Source organism: Scyliorhinus torazame, chromosome 1 (assembly GCF_047496885.1).
Source record: "Scyliorhinus torazame isolate Kashiwa2021f chromosome 1, sScyTor2.1, whole genome shotgun sequence".
Taxonomy (NCBI): domain Eukaryota; kingdom Metazoa; phylum Chordata; class Chondrichthyes; order Carcharhiniformes; family Scyliorhinidae; genus Scyliorhinus; species Scyliorhinus torazame.
In genome coordinates, this window is record NC_092707.1 from 228792267 (window position 1) to 228811502 (window position 19236).

General features: G+C 44.6%; 1 protein-coding gene across 7 annotated transcripts in view; it reads left to right on the top strand.

The window, feature by feature from the left end:
• The window catches only part of snx14 (sorting nexin 14), a 259496-nt gene that overhangs the window by 36068 nt on the left and 204192 nt on the right, over nucleotides 1–19236 (top strand). For 4 of the 7 annotated variants that reach the window (XM_072503178.1, XM_072503160.1, XM_072503179.1 and 1 more), the window contains exons 3-6: nucleotides 5955–6031; nucleotides 9403–9481; nucleotides 16063–16106; nucleotides 18075–18162. In XM_072503178.1, coding sequence (XP_072359279.1) covers nucleotides 5955–6031; nucleotides 9403–9481; nucleotides 16063–16106; nucleotides 18075–18162 — 288 coding nt within the window. The remainder of the gene's footprint in view (nucleotides 1–5954; nucleotides 6032–9402; nucleotides 9482–16062; nucleotides 16107–18074; nucleotides 18163–19236) is intronic. The other 3 variants (XM_072503170.1, XM_072503187.1, XM_072503201.1) reach the window with 1 other exon arrangement.

Genomic DNA, 19236 nt, shown 5'->3' on the forward strand with positions numbered 1-19236 from the left:
CCTTTAGGAGCTTTGTCAAATTGTCGTTCCTTGGGGAATATTGGAGACAGATTAAGAATGATCATTTAACTTGGAATTGAAAGGATGGTGATTAGTGATTTATATTAAGCTACCTAAACTGAGGTTGAAGTAAAGTTGCCATAGTCCCAGATGACCATAGGCTGCTTTCCCTTTGAGGGGAGAGATAGAACATAGAACATAGAAAATACAGCACAGAACAGGCCCTTCGGCCCACGATGTTGTGCCGAACCTTTGTCCTAGATTAATCATAGATTATCATTGAATTTACAGTGCAGAAGGAGGCCATTCGGCCCTTTGAGTCTGCACCGGCTCCTGGAAAGAGCACCCTACCCAAACTCAACACCTCCACCCAACACCAAGGGCAATTTTGGACATTAAGGGCAATTTATCATTGGCCAATTCACCTAACCCGCACATCTTTGGACTGTGGGAGGAAACCGGAGCACCCGGAGGAAACCCACGCAGACACGGGGTGGACGTGCAGACTCCGCACAGACAGTGACCCAAGCCGGAATCGAACCTGGGACCCTGGAGCTGTGAAGCATTGTGCTATCCACAAAGCTACCGTGCTGCCCTTAAGAACAAATAAATCTACACTATATCATTTTACCGTAATCCATGTACCTATCCAATAGCTGCTTGAAGGTCCCTAATGTTTCTGACTCAACTACTTCCACAGGCAGTGCATTCCATGCCCCCACTACTCTCTGGGTAAAGAACCTACCTCGGATATCCCTCCTATATCTTCCACCTTTCACCTTAAATTTATGTCCCCTTGTAATGGTTTGTTCCACCCGGGGAAAAAGTCTCTGACTGTCTACTCTATCTATTCCCCTGATCATCTTATAAACCTCTATCAAGTTGCCCCTCATCCTTCTCCTTTCTAATGAGAAAAGGCCTAGCACCCTCAACCTTTCCTCGTAAGACCTACTCTCCATTCCAGGCAACATCCTGGTAAATCTCCTTTGCACCTTTTCCAAAGCTTCCACATCCTTCCTAAAATGAGGCGACCAGAACTGTACACAGTACTCCAAATGTGGCCTTACCAAAGTTTTGTACAGCTGCATCATCACCTCACGGCTCTTAAATTCAATCCCTCTGTTAATGAACGCGAGCACACCATAGGCCTTCTTCACAGCTCTATCCACTTGAGTGGCAGCTTTCAAAGATGTATGAACATAGACCCCAAGATCTCTCTGCTCCTCCACATTGCCAAGAACTCTACCGTTAACCCTGTATTCCGCATTCATATTTGTCCTTCCAAAATGGACAACCTCACACTTTTCAGGGTTAAACTCCATCTGCCACTTCTCAGCCCTGCTCTGCATCCTATCTATGTCTCTTTGCAGTCGACAACAGCCCTCCTCACTATCCACAACTCCACCAATCTTCGTATCGTCTGCAAATTTACTGACCCACCCTTCAACTCCCTCATCCAAGTCATTTATGAAAATCACAAACAGCAGAGGACCCAGAACTGATCCCTGCGGTACGCCACTGGTAACTGGGATCCAGGCTGAATATTTACCATCCACCACCACTCTCTGACTTCTATCGGTTAGCCAGTTCGTTATCCAACTGGCCAAGTTTCCCACTATCCCATGCCTCCTTACTTTCTGCATAAGCCTACCATGGGGAACCTTATCAAATGCCTTACTAAAATCCATGTACACTACATCCACTGCTTTACCTTCATCCACATGCTTGGTCACCTCCTCAAAGAATTCAGTAAGACTTGTAAGGCAAGACCTACCCCTCACAAATCCGTGCTGACTATCCCTAATCAAGCAGTGTCTTTCCAGATGCTCAGAAATCCTATCCTTCAGTACCCTTTCCATTACTTTGCCTACCACCGAAGTAAGACTAACTGGCCTGTAATTCCCAGGGTTATCCCTAGTCCCTTTTTTGAACAGGGGCACGACATTCGCCACTCTCCAATCCCCTGGTACCACCCCTGTTGACAGTGAGGACGAAAAGATCATTGCCAACGGCTCTGCAATTTCATCTCTTGCTTCCCATAGAATCCTTGGATATATCCCGTCAGGCCCGGGGGACTTGTCTATCCTCAAGTTTTTCAAAATGCCCAACACATCTTCCTTCCTAACAAGTATTTCCTCGAGCTTGCCAATCTGTTTCACACTGTCCTTTCCAACAATATGGCCCCTCTCATTTGTAAATACAGAAGAAAAGTACTTGTTCAAGACCTCTCCTATCTCTTCAGACTCAATACACAATCTCCCGCTACTGTCCTTGATTGGACCTACCCTCGCTCTAGTCATTCTCATATTTCTCACGTATGTGTAAAAGGCCTTGGGGTTTTCCTTGATCCTACGCGCCAAAGATTGTTCATGCCTTCGCTTAGCTCTCCTAATCCCTTTCTTCAGTTCCCTCCTGGCTATCTTGTATCCCTCCAATGCCCTGTCTGAACCTTGTTTCCTCAGCCTTGCATAAGTCTCCTTTTTCCTCTTAACAAGACATTCAACCTCTCTTGTCAACCATGGTTCCCTCACTCGACCATCTCTTCCCTGCCTGACAGGGACATCCATATCAAGGACACGTAGCACCTGTTCCTTGAACAAGTTCCACATTTCACTTGTGTCCTTCCCTGACAGCCTATGTTCCCAACTTATGCACTTCAATTCTTGTCTGACAACATCGTATTTACCCTTCCCCCAATTGTAAACCTTGCCCTGTTGCACGTACCTATCCCTCTCCATTACTAAAGTGAAAGTCACAGAATTGTGGTCACTATCTCCAAAATGCTCCCCCACTAACACATCTATCACTTGCCCTGGTTCATTACCCAGTACTAAATCCAATATTGCCCCTCCTCTGGTCGGACAATCTACATACTGTGTTAGAAAAGCTTCCTGGACACACTGCACAAACACCACCCCATCCAAACTATTTGATCTAAAGAGTTTCCACTCAATATTTGGGAAGTTAAAGTCGCCCATGACTACTACCCTATGACTTCTGCACCTTTCCAAAATCTGTTTCCCAATCTGTTCCTCCACATCTCTGCTACTATTGGGGGGCCTATAGAAAACTCCTAACAAGGTGTCTGCTCCTTTCCTATTTCTGACTTCAACCCATACTACCTCAATAGGGTGATACTCCTCGAACTGCCTTTCTGCAGCTGTTATACTATCTCGAATTAATAATGCAACCCCCCCCCACCTCTTTTACCACCCTCCCTAATCTTATTGAAACATCTATAACCAGGGACCTCCAACAACCATTTCTGCCCCTCTTCTATCCAAGTTTCCGTGATGGCCACCACATCGTAGTCCCAAGTACCGATCCATGCCTTAAGTTCACCCACCTTATTCCTGATGCTTCTTGCGTTGAAGTATACACACTTCAACCCATCTCCGTGCCTGCAAGTACTCTCCTTTGTCAGTGTTCCCTTCCCCACTGCCTCACTACATGCTTTGGTGTCCTGAATATCGGAAAGATGATTGATGATTTAACCTGAGGGTCACCACACCTCGGGTGAGGGGCAAGTTTGAGAAGGCACATGAAGTGTTGATTGTACAACAGTTAGACCAACAATGGTATCATGTAATAAAGGGCAGCAGTGGGCAGCACGGTGGCGCAGTGGTTAGTACTGCTGCCTCACAACGTCGAGGACCTGGGTTCGATCCCGGCCCCGGGTCACCGTCCGTGTGGAGTTTGCACATTCTACCTACCCCTGTCTGCGTGGATCTCACCCCCAAAACCCCAAAAGATGTGCTGGGTAGGTGAATTGGCCATGCTATGGTAGCACAGTGGTTAGCACTGTTGCTTCACAACGGCAGGGTCCCGTGTTCGAGTCCAGCTTGGGTCACTGTCTGTGTGGAGTCTGCACGTTCTCCCCGTGTCTGAGTGGGTTTCCTCCGTGTGCTCCGGTTTCCTCCCACAAGTCCCAATAGACGTGCTTGTTAGGTGAATTGGACATTCTGAATTCTCCCTCTGTGTACCCGAACAGGCGCCGGAATGTGGTAACTAGGGGATTTTCGCAGTAACTTCATTGCAGTGTTAATGTAAGCCTACATGTGACAATAATAAAGATTATTATTATAAATTGCCTCTTAATTGGAAAAAATAATTGGGTACTCTAAATTTATTTATAAAAATAAAGGGCAGCAATAAGGTTCTCCATGATGGTGCTGCCTACTTATCCAATAAGTTGCTGAGTTCTACAAATCATGAAAATTTCACATTTGTGTCCCAATCTTGGGTGGGGTTACTGGGTTATGGGGATAGGGTGGAGATGTGGGCTTGGGTGGGGTGCTCTTTCCAGGAGTTGGTGCAGACTCGATGGGCTGCATGGCCTCCTTCTGCACTGTAAATTCTATGGTTCTGAATGAGCTGATCTCAGCTTTATTGTTGGCACAGTAGTTGGTATCAATCTGTTTGGGTTAGGGAAAGATAAAGTGAAAGAGTTTATTTTTATTCTGATCATCATTCAGCAGCAACTGTTTAATGTGTTGTGATGTTGGGTCAGGATCAGATCGTTTCTGATCAAGGGTCACTCATGAATGACTACTTGGGCAAAGTAAAGTTTTATACAAAGAGTCATTGCCCATTAGGAGAAAAGTGAGGGGATAAAAGGTGTTACATCAACCAGAATCAATGCCTTGAGGAGAAGACGGAGGAGGAAACTGGAACAGCAGATCGAGGTAAAGCTGGAGGTGTAAAGGAGTCCTGTTCAAGGACGTTACTCCCGCAGCACGGTGGCACAATGGTTATCACTGCTGCTTTGCAGCACCAGGAAACGGGTTCGATTACGGCCTTGGGTGACTGCCTGTGTGGAGTTTGCACTTCCTCCCCTTGTCTGTGTGGGCTTCCTCCGGGTGCTCCGGTTTCCTCCCACAGTCCAGAGCTGTGCTGGTTAGGTGGATTGGCTATGCTGAATTGCTCCTTAGTGTCCAGGGATGTATGGGTTATGGGAATATGATGGGGGAATGGGGCCGGGTGGGGTGTTCTTTCAGTGCAAATTCAATGGCATCTTGACAAACACATGGATAGGAATGATATAGAGTGGTGCGGCACAAGGTAGTTCTGTGGATTTTAGTATCATGACCGGTACAGGGTTGGACGGCCGAAGGGCCTGTTCCTTTGCTGTATTATTCTTTGATGGACCGATTGGTCTCCTTTTACACTGTAGGAATTCTATGGTTCTATGTGATTGCTAGTTCTTACTCATGAGAAGGGAATATCATTTAAAAATAATTGGGAAGGATTCTACTGTAGACTGGTTACTATTTGTGTAGCCAGAAATGTGTTTCTCTTTTTCTTTTTGTGTTTATTAATTGAGCTTCTGCAATGGAGCACATTTCTTTTCAGGCACCCTTGAAGTCCAGGGCAGTACTATTAGAGGTAGAGTAAGTTTCCCTACATTCCAGTACTTTGTTTTATTCCAACTTCATATGATTTCCCACTGCAGCAATCTAATATTTTTCTGTATCACGCTGGTCTCTGAGTGGCGATGCGAGTTGGTGCTGAACTGGGCTGAAGCTGCCTATCCTTCTTTCACTGCAGCCCCTTGGCATCTAGCAGATGGGAAACTTTGATTCCATCAGTCTGTGTTGATCATGGACCCAGGGGCTAGAGGTGATAACCCTGTACCTGACCTGGTTTACCAGGCACACTCTTCCCTACTGCATCGCCACCCTCTCAATTGAAATACCGTCTCATTCTTCACTCGGAGCATCTTTTGAAGCTATTTCTTTTTAAGTTTAAAAAAGCAAATCTTTTCCTTGAGGTGAATCTGGAGATATAACGCTGCAAAAACAGGATTACTGTTAATGTGCTATATTTATGACATAGTTCTTTGTCTTCATTTGCACTTTAATATTCATCCATCAAAATAGATGCTGTACATGCAATGTTTATTATGTTCGGTTTCAAAGTTAGTGTTCTGCTAATTTTACTTTTTTTATTAACAGCAGCTGGAACAGCAAGAATTGTTTCCCCAAGGTCATAGCTGTGCTGTCTGTGGGAAAGTCAAATGTAAAAGACATAAGTAAGTTCATCATCAAAGAGTACTATTCCTGAGAGAAAATATATAGAATGCTAGAATGCACTGAGATCATTTTAAGTTTATAACTCGAGGCTAATGTGTACAAGTTGGAACTATGTACACGTTTTTGGTTTGTCTATGTAGCAGCAGTCCATTGGTGTAAGGGAAGGGGAGTGATGGTGCTTTTGCATCAACTTTCTGTTTATTCATTGGTAATGCAACACCATCTGCCTTCAAAATACCTGGAAGGTTTAGTAGTTGTGTTAGGAGGAACATAAAATCATACAGCTCAAAAGGAGACCATTTAGACCATTGCATCTGTGGGTTTATACAATTAGTGCCACTCTCCTGCTCTTTCTCTGAATTTTTATTAAAATCCATAGAGTCCTTACAGTGCGGAAGAAGATCATTCGACCCCTCGAGTCTGCACTGACCCTCCGATCGAGCGCTCTACATAGGTCCACTCCCCCACCCTATCCCCGTGACGCCGCGTTTGATCATGGCCAATCCACTTAATCTGCACATCTTTGGATTTGTACATTTTAATTTATAAAAGTGAGTCCCTCACATTTACATGGATTGGTTGGGTAAATGCTCCATCTCCGTAGTAGAAATTCATATTGAGTGGAATGCAGATTTGTATTATGGAAGATATTACTATGTTTAGAATCTAGTTAGCATTATGTAATGAAGCCTTGATAATGACGTATTAAACTATTTATCCTCTTTATTTGTATGTCAGTTGCTGCATCTCATTCTATTAAGTGAAGCCACTTTCATGCAGCATTACAGTGCGCTACCGATTAGATCAGACAGCATATTTATCAGGCAACTGAAAATTCTGAGCATTATTTGTTCTGCTTATTTTTTGTTTTACTACAAACCATGGCCAGATTTCTCCGGCCGTTCATGCCGGTGGGATTCTCTGGTTTCCCAGCGGCGTGGGTTGGCTTCAATGGGAATTCCCATTGACAGCGGCGGGAGCAGAGAATCCCTCTGCTAGCGAACTGTGCGCTGCCTCGCGCCACTGAGAAACATGTGGTCGGGAGGCCTCAGAATCCCGTTGCAGGTATATCGCAGGTCATAGTAGGTCTGCAAAGAGTAATTATAATGAGATGGAATGAGGACAGATTAAGGTGAGAATGCACACATTGCATCTAGAAATTTATAACAGAAGGAGGTCATTTAACCCATTATATCTGTGTTGCTTGAAAAGATATCCAACTTCATCCCACTTTCCAATTCTTGGTCTGTTGCCCTGTAAGTTACAGCATTTCAAATAAGAATCCAGCTATTTTTTAAAAATACAATGAGGGTTTCTATCACACTTTATGTAGTGCAATGACCAGAATGAGCTATGACTGTAGTAGCATTATATGCAGTGTTGAGATTCCTTCGGGGGAACTGTAAACCGAATTTACCAAATGATTCCCAAATAAAGAGATTTCCAACAAGATTTCACTTCTTGTACTTTTCATTTAATACGGATCAGAGCCAATGTAAGTTAAACATGACACTTCAAAAAGAGCTTAATTTCACTTAGTCGATACAAAAAATGCATCTTAACAACCCCCCACATCACTCCCTGCAGACGTCTGGCGCTATACTATTCCACCATATGCTGTTCCTTATTCACATAAGGTAGGCCAGGAGTCTCAAATGACAAGAACCGTAGCCTCTGAGTTTCCTGGGTATAAATATCATCAGCAATGCCCCTTCTACATCCTCGCTCTCCCTCGCATCACGACAGTCCTGAACATGTAGCTTTCCAGAGTTCCCTTTCAACCGAGCAACCAATAACACGCCGGTTCATGGTTTGAATACATCTGGGAAAACACCCATCTCTTAAGTGTCTTTGAGCTATTCATGCAGGTTTCTAGGTTTTAGACCTTTTCTATTCAGCTTGCACTATACTATCAAGAGCTCCCGTCTCCTTTTCTCCTGAATAAGTGCTTTGTTTCTTTTCCTCAAGAATTCTTTGTTTCCCTTTCTGTCTCTGTCTGCCTTACCTTTGTGACTAATTTTGCACTGATTGCCTCTTTGTGACTAAATTTGCACTGATTGCCTTTACGCCCAGTTCCTCTGCTTGTAGCACTCCATTATGGCTGCAGGTCACGTGGACTAGTATTTCTTATCCAAGAAAAATTACGGTTGATCCCTTTACGTTTGGCACAAACTCTTCAAAGTCCTTTTCAAACATTCTTAAAAACAATTACAAATTCCACAGACATTTTAAAGAAATTACACATTTTCCTTACTGTGTTGCTTCGTCAAAGGTCCTCAAGCTGTTTTAGCATCTCCTTGTACCATCTCCAGGGCTATCACTTCTTCTTCCTGTAATGCAGTGACGAGAACTAGCTATGTCCTAAGTAGAGTTTTACACAATTCTAACATAACCGCTCTATAACCTTAACCAATAAAGGTAATTATTCTATATCCTTCTTAACCACTTTATTTAATTTTCTTAAAAGTTTAGGGACTTGTACTCCAAGGTCTTTCTATTCCTCTACATGTTTCAGTCCAGTGAGCCCCCATTTTAAATTGTTCCACTTTAATGTTGCGAATATAATGTGGTCAGAATTCATACATAGTGTTGCAATTTCCATTTTAGTGCTGTTTTGCGCTGAGGTCAACATTAAACTGACCCAGTTGGCACCAGTTTGAAGTGGTCCTTTCTGCTGGCCGGGCCTGCCTCCCACCCCTTCGCTTGCTTCTTCCCTCCCACTTGCTTTATTGCCATGAGCGAGAGGAAGGGTCGGCGAGTGGGAAGTAATTAGAAAGAATTTGCACCTTTTATATTTTTTAATGTGCTATATTTTATAAATTTTTTTACATTGTGATTTACAAATATTTGTAAATATTTGAATTTAGGAATGTACAGTGTTTCAACTTGCGGGGCATAATGCCCTTTTCTGACGTGAAACTTCTCCCATCTTTTGCATTGATTGTGATGGGAAAATCTGATTTGTTCAAATGCTGTTTCATTTAAAGGTGCACTTTTCGGGAACGCAGTAAGTTTAGTGAGTAATTACTCTGTCCTACCATTTATTGCCTAGCCCCTTGCCTTTTTTTGTCCTCGGATGTATTACCTCATCATTATGGTTGCTTTTAAAATGTTTGATGTGTGCCACATGATTTTCTGTAGTATGTGAATGACGGGAGCGTGGTCAGGAGTTTAACCAGGGAGCATGTTTTTGATATGTTGGGTTCATGTCCGATTCTCCACCTGTCGAAACCTAGTTTCAAATGGAGTCTTCAGTGGGGGTTATTTTTCTCTTTCATTCTTTTCACTTGCATCTATCTTCAAATAAAAAGCAACAAAGACTGTTTATGGGTAAAATGCTACTTTATAATACTATGTTATCTGTTGTCAGGGCCACGCTACTTTTGGAAAACTACCAGCCGTGGCTGGGTTTGACAATTAGCTCAAAGGTGGATGCATCTCTTTCTGAAGTAAGTTCGCCTATTGCTTGTTATGCAGGGGTCACATACCTTTTGCTCATTTGAAACAATTTGACTTTTTAGATAATTGTTAATGAAAATCCAGTTGTCATGTTCCCTTCGTTAATGACTCAGCATTAAAGTTTCATTTGCAAATATTTGTTACTGTGCATAATGTGAGTATTCTCCGTGTCTTGAGTTTAATACAATTTGAATCATGTAGAACCCATACAGCAGACTGACTATTTGTGATAGTATGGAGGCATAGTGTGTAATCGAGGTAGTAAATGAAAACTTTGCATGTTGTCATTACCAAAGAAGAAGATACAACCTGGGTCATAGTGAACGAGGAGGTCGTTCAGACATTTGGAGGGTTTAAAATTGAAAAGAAAGAAGTATTGATTTGGCTGCCTGTACTTAAAATTGGTAAGGCGCCAAGAGCAGTTGAGATGCACCGAAGAATGCTGAGAGAAGTGTGTGGAAATTGTGGAGGCTTTGGTCATAATTTTTCAGTCTGACTTAGACTCAGGTGATGCCAGAGGACTGGAGGATTGTGAATGTTACACCATTGTTCAAAAAAGGGTGTCAAGGTGAGCCTAGCAATTACAGTCAGTTTAACTTTGGGGAAGTCGGGAAGCTTCTAGAAATAACAAATCGGGCCACAAAAATTAAAAATAAACACATTGAGTGCCCAATTCATTTTTCCCAATTAAGGGGCAATTTAACATGGCCAATCCACCTACCCTGCACATCTTTGGGTTGTGGGGGCAAAACCCATGAAAACACAGGAAGAATGTGCAAACTCCACATGGACAGTGATCCAGAGACGGGATTGAACCTGGGACCTTGGTGCCGTGAGGCAGCAGTGCCAACCACTGTGCCATCGTGCTGCCCTGGGACAAAATTAATAGTCTCAACTGCAGGTTAATTACTGAAATTCAGATGGATTTGTTAAGGGCAAATCGTGTTTAACTTGAATTTTTTGAAGAGGTAACAGAGAGGGTTGATGAGGGTAATGCTGGTGATGTGTACATGGACTTCCAAAAGGCATTTGACACAGTGCCACACAACAAAATTGTGAGCAAAGTAATAGCTTATGGAATAAAAGGGACAATAGCACCATGGATAGAAAATTGACTGAATTATAAAGAGAGAGTCGTGGCTCATGGATGATTTTTGGATTGGAGGAAGGTTTTCGTGAATTTTCCATGGGGCTGCTGTCAGGACCCTTATTTTTCCTGGCATATCAACGATTGGACTTAGGACAGAGCACAATTTCAAAATCTACAAATGACACAATGTATAAGCATTGTGAACTGTGAAGAGGATAGTGTGCAGTTAAGGACGTAGACAAGCTGGTGGAATGGATGGATAGGCGGCAGATGAAATTGGATGTAGAGAAACATAATGTAATTGATTTTGGTAGGAAGAACATAGAGAAACAAAAGGGTATAATTCTAAAGGGTTGCTGAAGCATAGGGACCTGAATGTACGTGTGCATAAATTATTGAATTAAGGTGACAGGACCGGTTGAGAGGGTGGTTAATAAAGTAATCTAGGTTCTGTTAATAGAGTCATAAGAGTACAAGGGCAAGGAAGGCAGTGTTAAACTTGTATAAAACCCTGGATTGGCCTCAACAAGAAAATTGAGAGTTCTGGGTGGCACACTTCAGGAAAGATGTAAAGGCATTGGAGAGAGTGCAGAAATGAATCACGAGAATGGTTCCATAGATGAGGAACTTCAGTTATGTAACTAGATTGAAGAAGTTAGGGTGGTTTTCCTTGGAGAAGAGAAGTTTGAGAGGAGATTTTATAGAAGGATTCAAAATCATGAGGGATCTGAACAGAGTAGATAGAGAAAAGAATATGTAGGGCTACAAGGAGAAGGCAGGCAAATGGCGTTTGGGTGAGTTGCTCATTTGGAGAGCTGGTGTAGTCCAAGTGGCCACCTTCTGCTCTATAATGATTCTGTGGAAATAAAGAACAAAGAAAAATTACAGCACAGGAACAGGCCCTTCGGCCCTCTAAGCCTGCGCCGATCCAGATCCTCTATCTAAAACTGTTGCCTATTTTCTAAGGATCTGTATCCCTCTGCTCCCTGCCCATTCATGTATCTGTCTAGATACATCTTAAATGACACTATCGTGCCCGCCTCTACCACCTTTGCTGGCAATGTGTTCCAGGCACCCACCACCCTCTGCATAAAGAACTTTCCACGTATATCTCCCTGAAACTTTTCCCCTCTCACCTTGAACTCGTGACCCCTGGTAATTGAGTCCCCCACTCTGGGGGAAAAGCTTCTTGCTAGCCACCCTGTCTATACCTCTCATGATTTTGTAGACCTCAATGAGGTCCCCCCTCAACCTCTGTCTTTCTAATGAAAATAATCCTAATCTACTCAACCTCTCTTCATAGATAGTGCCCTCCATACCAGGCAACATCCTGGTGAACCTCCTCTGCACCTTCTCCAAAGCATCCACATCCTTTTGGCAATGTGGCGACCAGAACTGTATGCAGTATTCCAGATGTGGCCGAACCGAAGTCTTATACAACTTTAACATGACCTGCCAACTCTTGTACTCAATATCCCTTCCGATGAAGGAAAGCATGCCGTATGCCTTCTTGACCACTCTATCGACCTGCGAAGCCACCTTCAGGGTACAACGGACCTGAACACCCAGATCTCTCTGTACATCAATTTTCCCAGGGCTTTTTCATTTACTGTATAGTTCGCTCTTGAATTGGATCTTCCAAAATGCATCACCTCGCATTTGCCAGGATTAAACTCCATCTGTCATTTCTCCACCCAACTCTCCAATCTACCTATATTCTGCTGTATTCTCTGACAGTCCCATTCACTATCTGCTACTCCACCAATCTTAGTGTCACCTGCAAACTTGCTAATCAGACCACCTATACCTTCCTCCAGATCATTTATGTATATCACAAACAACAGTGGTCCCAGCATGGATCCCTGTGGAACACCACTGGTCACAGTTCTCCATTTTGAGAAACTCCCTTCCACTACTCTTCTCTGTCTCCTGTTGCCCAGCCAGTTCTTTATCCATCTAGCTAGTACACCCTGGACCCCATGAGACTTCACTTTCTCCATCAGCCTACCATGGGGAACCTTATCAAACACCTTACTGAAGTCCATGTATATGACATCTACAGCCCTTCCCTCATCAATCAACGTTGTCACTTCCTCAAAGAATTCTATTAAGTTGGTAAGACATTACCTTCCCTGCACAAAACCATGTTGCCTATCACTGATAAGCCCATTTTCTTCCAAATGGGAATAGATCCTATCCCTCAGTATCTTCTCCAGCAGTTTCCCTACCACTGACGTCAGGCTCACCGGTCTATAATTACCTGGATTATCCCTGCTACCCTTCTTAAAAAAGGGGACGACATTAGCAATTCTCCAGTCTTCCAGTACCTCACCCGTGTTCAAGGATGCTGCAAAGATATCTGTTAAGGCCCCAGCTATTTCCTCTCTCACTTCCGTCAGTAACCTGGGATAGATCCCATCCGGACCTGGGGACTTGTCCACCTTAATGCCTTTTAGAATACCCAACACATCCTCCCTCCTTATGCCGACTTGACCTAGAGTAATTAAACATCTATCCCTAACCTCAACATCCGTCATGGCCCTCTCCTTGGTGAATACCGATGCAAAGTACTCGTTAAGAATCTCACCCATTTTCTCTGACTCCACGCATAACTTTCCTCCCTTGTCCTTGAGTGGGCCAACCCTTTCTCTAGTTGCCCTCTTGCTCCTTATATATGAATAAAAGGCTTTGGGATTTTCCTTAACCCTGTTTGCTAAAGATATTTCATGACCCCTTTTAACCCTCTTGATTCCTCGTTTCAGATTGGTCCTACATTCCCGATATTCTTCCAAAGCTTTGTCTGTCTTCAGTCGCCTAGACCTTATGTATGCTTTTTCCTCTTAGCTAGTCTCTCAATTTCACTGTCATCCATGGTTCCCTAATCTTAATTTCTATCCCTCATTTTCACAGGGACATGTCTGTCCTGCATTCTAATCAACCTCTCTTTAAAAGCCTCCCACATATCAAATGTGGATTTACCTTCAAACAGCTACTCCCAATCAACATTCCCAAGCTTCTGCCGAATTTTGGTAGAGTTGTCCTTCCCCCAATTTAGCGCACTTCCTTTAGGACCGCTCTCGTCTTTGTCCATGAGTATTCTAAAACTTACGGAATTGTGATCACTATTCCCAAAGTAATCCCCTACTGAAACTTTAACCACCTGGCCGGGCTCATTCCCTAACACCAGGTCCAGTATGGCCCCTTCCCGAGTAGGACTATTTACATACTGCTCTAGAAAACCCTCCTGGATGCTCCTTACAAATTCTGCTCCATCTAGACCTCTGACACTAAGTGTATCCCAGTCAATGTTGGGAAAATTAAAATCTCCTATCACCACCACCCTGTTGCTCCTACATCTTTCCATAATCTGTTTACATATTTGTACCTCTATCTCACGCTCGCTGTTGGAAGGTCTGTAGTACAGCCCCAACATTGTTACCGCACCCTTCCTATTTCTGAGCTCTGCCCATATCGCCTCACTGCTCGAGTCCTCCATAGTGCCCTCCTTCAGCACAGCTGTGATATCATCTCTGACCAGTAATGCAACTCCTCCACCCCTTTTACCTCCCTCTTTATCCCACCTGAAGCATCGATATCCTGGGATATTTAGTTGCCAATCATGCCCTTCCCTCAACCAAGTCTCAATAATAGCAATAACATCATACTCCCAGGTACTAATCCAAACCCTAAGTTCATCTGCCTTGCCTACTACACTTCTTGAATTAAAACAAATGCACCTCAGACCACCAGTCCCTTTACGTTCATCATCTGCTCCCTGCCTACTCTTCCCCTTAGTCACGCTGAATTCATGATCTAGTTCCTTACAGGCTTTAATTACTACCTCCTTACTGCCCACTAACCTCCTCACTTGGTTTCCATCCCCTTGCCATATTAGTTTAAACCCTCCCCCACAGCATTGGCAAAAGCAACCCCAAGGACATTGGTTCCATTCTGGCCCAGGTGTAGACCGTCCAATTTGTAATAGTCCCACCTCCCCCAGAACTGGTCCCAATGTCCCAAAAATCTGAACCCCTCCCTCCTGCACCATCTCTCAAGCCACGCATTCATCCTGCCTATTCTTTCATTTCTACTCTGACTACCACGTGGCACTGGTAGCAGTCCTGAGATTATTACCTCTGAGGTCCGACCTTTTAACTTGGCTCCTAACTCCCTACATTCTGCTTGTAGGCCTTCATCCCGTTTTTTACCTATATCGTTGGTGCCTATATGCACCACGACAACTGGCTGTTCACCCTCCCCCTTCAGAATGTTCTGCAGCCAATCTGAGGCATCCTTGACCCATGCACCTGGGAGGCAACATACCATTCGGGAGTCTCGTTTTCGACCACAGAACCGCCTATCTACTCTCCATACAATTGAATCCCCTATGACTATACCCCTTCCACTGTTTTTCCTGCCCTTCTGTACAGCAGAGCCAGCCACGTGCCATGAACCTGGCTACTGCTGCCTTTCCCTGGTGAGCCATCTCCCCCAGCAGTATTCAAAACGGTATACCTGTTTTGGAGGGCGATGACCGCAGGAGATACCTGCACTGCCTTCCTGCTTTTTCTCTGCCTTTTGGTCACCCATCCCTTTCTCCCTCAGCAATCTTAATCTGCGGTATGCCCAATTCGCTAAATGTGCTATCCACGCCCTCCTCAGCATCGTGGATGCTCCAAAGTGAGTCCATCCGCAGCTCCAGAGCAGTCGTGCGGTCTAACAAGAGCTGCAACTGGACATGCTTCCCACACATGAAAGAGTGAGGGACATCAGCCATATCCCTGAGCTCCCACATTGAGCGAGACGAACATAACACGGGTCTGAGATCTCCTGCCATTTTTAATCTTAAGCTTAATTTAGTGCAACTGTAGTATCAAATAATAGATTAATAAAAAAGGAAAAAAAAAGAAAAATTGTTAGCAATCACACGATAAAAAGAAATCGAAATAGAAAAACCTTACCTTATCAACACGCCACAGTCTTTTTTTTTGGTTAGAGGAGAAGGGCGGGTGGGAGACACTACACGTGTCGTGTCTCGGGTTCAGCCGCTGTCCAAATATATCAGTTCACTCACCTTCCCAGAGCGCAATTCGACCGCTCTCACTCAGCTCCTCCCTCTCACCGCCACTGTAAGGTAAGTTTTTAAAAAGGGAAACTTACCTTCCCGACAGCCCTGGTTACTGCTACCGCTGAAAAACTGAAGGCCGCTTTTGTATCTATCACATGAGTGTTCCCAAGTATGAACATTGCCCATATTCAACAGAAAATCATTAGGATGCCATTTGTATGTTCTCAACATGGAGTCAGGGCTAGAAAATTAAATTAAGATCTCCCTGAAAAGTTCTCGAAACAGTGTAATGGTGGAAAAAGTTCTAACATGAGTCTGTTCAGGCCTGCAATCATGTTTATCTGCATAATCAAATATTTCAAGAAGTTGTAAAATCAAGTTTTCTATTAATTCTGGAACTTTGCCTTCTGCAGATACTGGAACTGGTGATTGAAAACTTTGTACATCCTTGGTATAGGTAAGATGTGGTTCATTTTATTGTACTGGAATTTAAATGCAATAATAAACAATAAAGCCATTAATTCAGCTAAAAAGTTATTCTACTCCAAAGCAACATTGAGCACCTACATTTTATTTTGTGACGCAATAACTTGTTCTGAAACTAAAATAAATATAGCCCTAAAATAGATTAATTCACTTGTTTTGAAAGTGCATACATAGTCTTATTTCCTGTCATAGTTTTACTTGATTGATTTTTTAATGTATAGTGCAATACACGAGGTATCAATGAGGAGGCTACTTAAATCACAAAGGAATTTATTTGAGCAGCAACGAGGTAAACTTGTACATAGGCACAGCAACGACAATACAGGCCTTTACCCCTTGACTCCCGGGCCCATACTCCGGGTCCCTTGCTCCTCCGGCCTGTGATTGGCTGAAGTTCGCTCACTCCCAAGCTTTAGGCCCCCATGGGGCTGGGGGGGGGGGGGGGGGGGGGGGGGGGGGGGTCCAGTCCATGTGATCCGCTTGCCTCTTGAAGGGGCTACGCTACCACATAGTCTATCTTTTGGTAATGCAGAATTTTTTTTGTTATAAGTCACCAACTCTTTAAGAATTTAGTGTGCAGGGATTCAGTGACGACTGCGTTGCATAACTGGGAAAATTGGTCATGGCTTTGCAAGTAGTTGATTGGTAGGGTGTGCAAACGCTGGCTGCATGATCTCCACTGCAACTCTTGACTTCACTGCAGATCGGAATGAGTTTAGGGAGGAGTGTCTAACATTGATCCAAGCATAAAACAGAAAATGCCAGACAATCTCAGCAGGTCTGACAGCATCGGGCCCTGGATCACTGTCCATGTGAAGTTTGCACATTCTCCCCATGCCTGCATGGATCTCGCCCCCACAACCCAAAGATGTGCAGTGTAGATGGATTGGCCACGCTATATTTCCCCAGAACTGTGTTTGGTCACCCCAGTGTAGAGGAGACCCCAGTGCAGAGGAGACCACATTGTGGGCAGTAAATGCAGTTCGCTAATTTGAAAGAAGTACAGGTAATTCGCTGCATTACCTAGAAGGAATATATGGAGCCTTGGAAGATGAGGAAATAGGAGGTAAAAGGCAGGTGTTGCCATCTCCTGCACTTGCATGGAAAGGTGTAGTGGGAAGGGGAGAGTGTCGAGTCTGGTAGAAGAGTGGACCGTTGTGTTCCAGAGGGAACGGTCCCTTCGGAATGCTGAAAGAGGAGGGGAAAATGTGTTTGGAGGTGGCATCCTGTTGGCAATGGCGGAGGATGATCCGTTGAATACAGAGGATTGTGGAGTGAAAGGTGAGGACCAAGAGAACCCAATCGTGGTTCAGGGAGGGAGGGGGAAGGGGTGAGATGTGACGTGGGAAATGGGCTGGACATGGCTGAGGGCCCTATTAACCACTGGCAAGGGCTGGAAGTCTTGGCTGAGAAAAAGGGAGCACTTATCAGACGTGCAGGTCTGAAGGGTTAAATGATCAGAATAAAGGAAATGGAAAAACTGGGAGAATGGAATGGAAAGGGTATTGGGTGTTGGAAACTGTGGGAGTCTGGGCTTATAGTGAATGCTTGCTGATAGCCTTCTCCAGAAATGGGAGACAGGACATTGAGGAAAGAAAGAGTTAGCGATGGTCCATGTGAAGGTCAGAAGAGAAGAAGTGATGGAGGTCAGAGGAAGATAAGGGGAAGAAACATCTTGAGGGGCATTAGTACCCATGGGTGTCTGTTTCGATCTTTAGCCTGTTACACATGTCCATTTGTTCTTGCACGAGTGAGTCATTGCTATTTTTTTTGAGCTTTGCCCAGTGCAGTTGATTTCGTTGGACAGAATGCAAGTTAAACTTTTGTCAAAAATGACAATGTTACTCTCCGATTTGAACATCTGCATATACAGTGCTTAACTTAAACCTTTCCAATGCATTTGAACTGTGTTAAGCGAACCCTTTTCCTGATTTTGCAGGGACTTGACTGACGACGAAGCCTTTATTGATGAACTCAGAGTAACTTTGCACTTCTTTGCAGCTGTTCTAGTTCGTAGAGCTCAGAAGGTGAGGAGCACAATTCATAACCATGGAGATAATTTTATTCTCTGAGTAATCAGTGAGTGGCAAAGCTCACAACAGTGAAAACTTGCAATGATACAATACTTCTGCTATTCTGAAACATCGCATTGCACCTCACTGGTATATTAGCAAACAGAATTTGACATAATGTATTAGGACACATGACAGAGATTTTAAGCAGCATCTTAAAAGTGGCAAAGCCAAAGCGAGGTTTGGGGAGGGAATTTGAGACCTTTAAAACCTCAGCAGCTGAAAGTATGACTGGGAATGTTAGTTCAATTAAAATCTGGAATGGACAAAAGGCCAGAATTGAAGGAGTGCAGAGAGTTGCAGAGCTGGAGAAGGCAACAGAAAGCGGGAGGGTGGGGGAGGAGAGGAGGTGGGGAAGGAGAGGAGAGGAGGTGGGGAAGGAGAGGAGAGGAGGTGGGGAAGGAGAGGAGAGGAGGTGGGGAAGGAGAGGAGAGGAGGTGGGGAAGGAGAGGAGAGGAGGTGGGGAAGGAGAGGAGAGGAGGTGGGGAAGGAGAGGAGAGGAGGTGGGGAAGGAGAGGAGAGGAGGTGGGGAAGGAGAGGAGAGGAGGTGGGGAAGGAGAGGAGAGGAGGTGGGGAAGGAGAGGAGAGGAGGTGGGGAAGGAGAGGAGAGGAGGTGGGGAAGGAGAGGAGAGGAGGTGGGGAAGGAGAGGAGAGGAGGTGGGGAAGGAGAGGAGAGGAGGTGGGGAAGGAGAGGAGAGGAGGTGGGGAAGGAGAGGAGAGGAGGTGGGGAAGGAGAGGAGAGGAGGTGGGGAAGGAGAGGAGAGGAGGTGGGGAAGGAGAGGAGAGGAGGTGGGGAAGGAGAGGAGAGGAGGTGGGGAAGGAGAGGAGAGGAGGTGGGGAAGGAGAGGAGAGGAGGTGGGGAAGGAGAGGAGAGGAGGTGGGGAAGGAGAGGAGAGGAGGTGGGGAAGGAGAGGAGAGGAGGTGGGGAAGGAGAGGAGAGGAGGTGGGGAAGGAGAGGAGAGGAGGTGGGGAAGGAGAGGAGAGGAGGTGGGGAAGGAGAGGAGAGGAGGTGGGGAAGGAGAGGAGAGG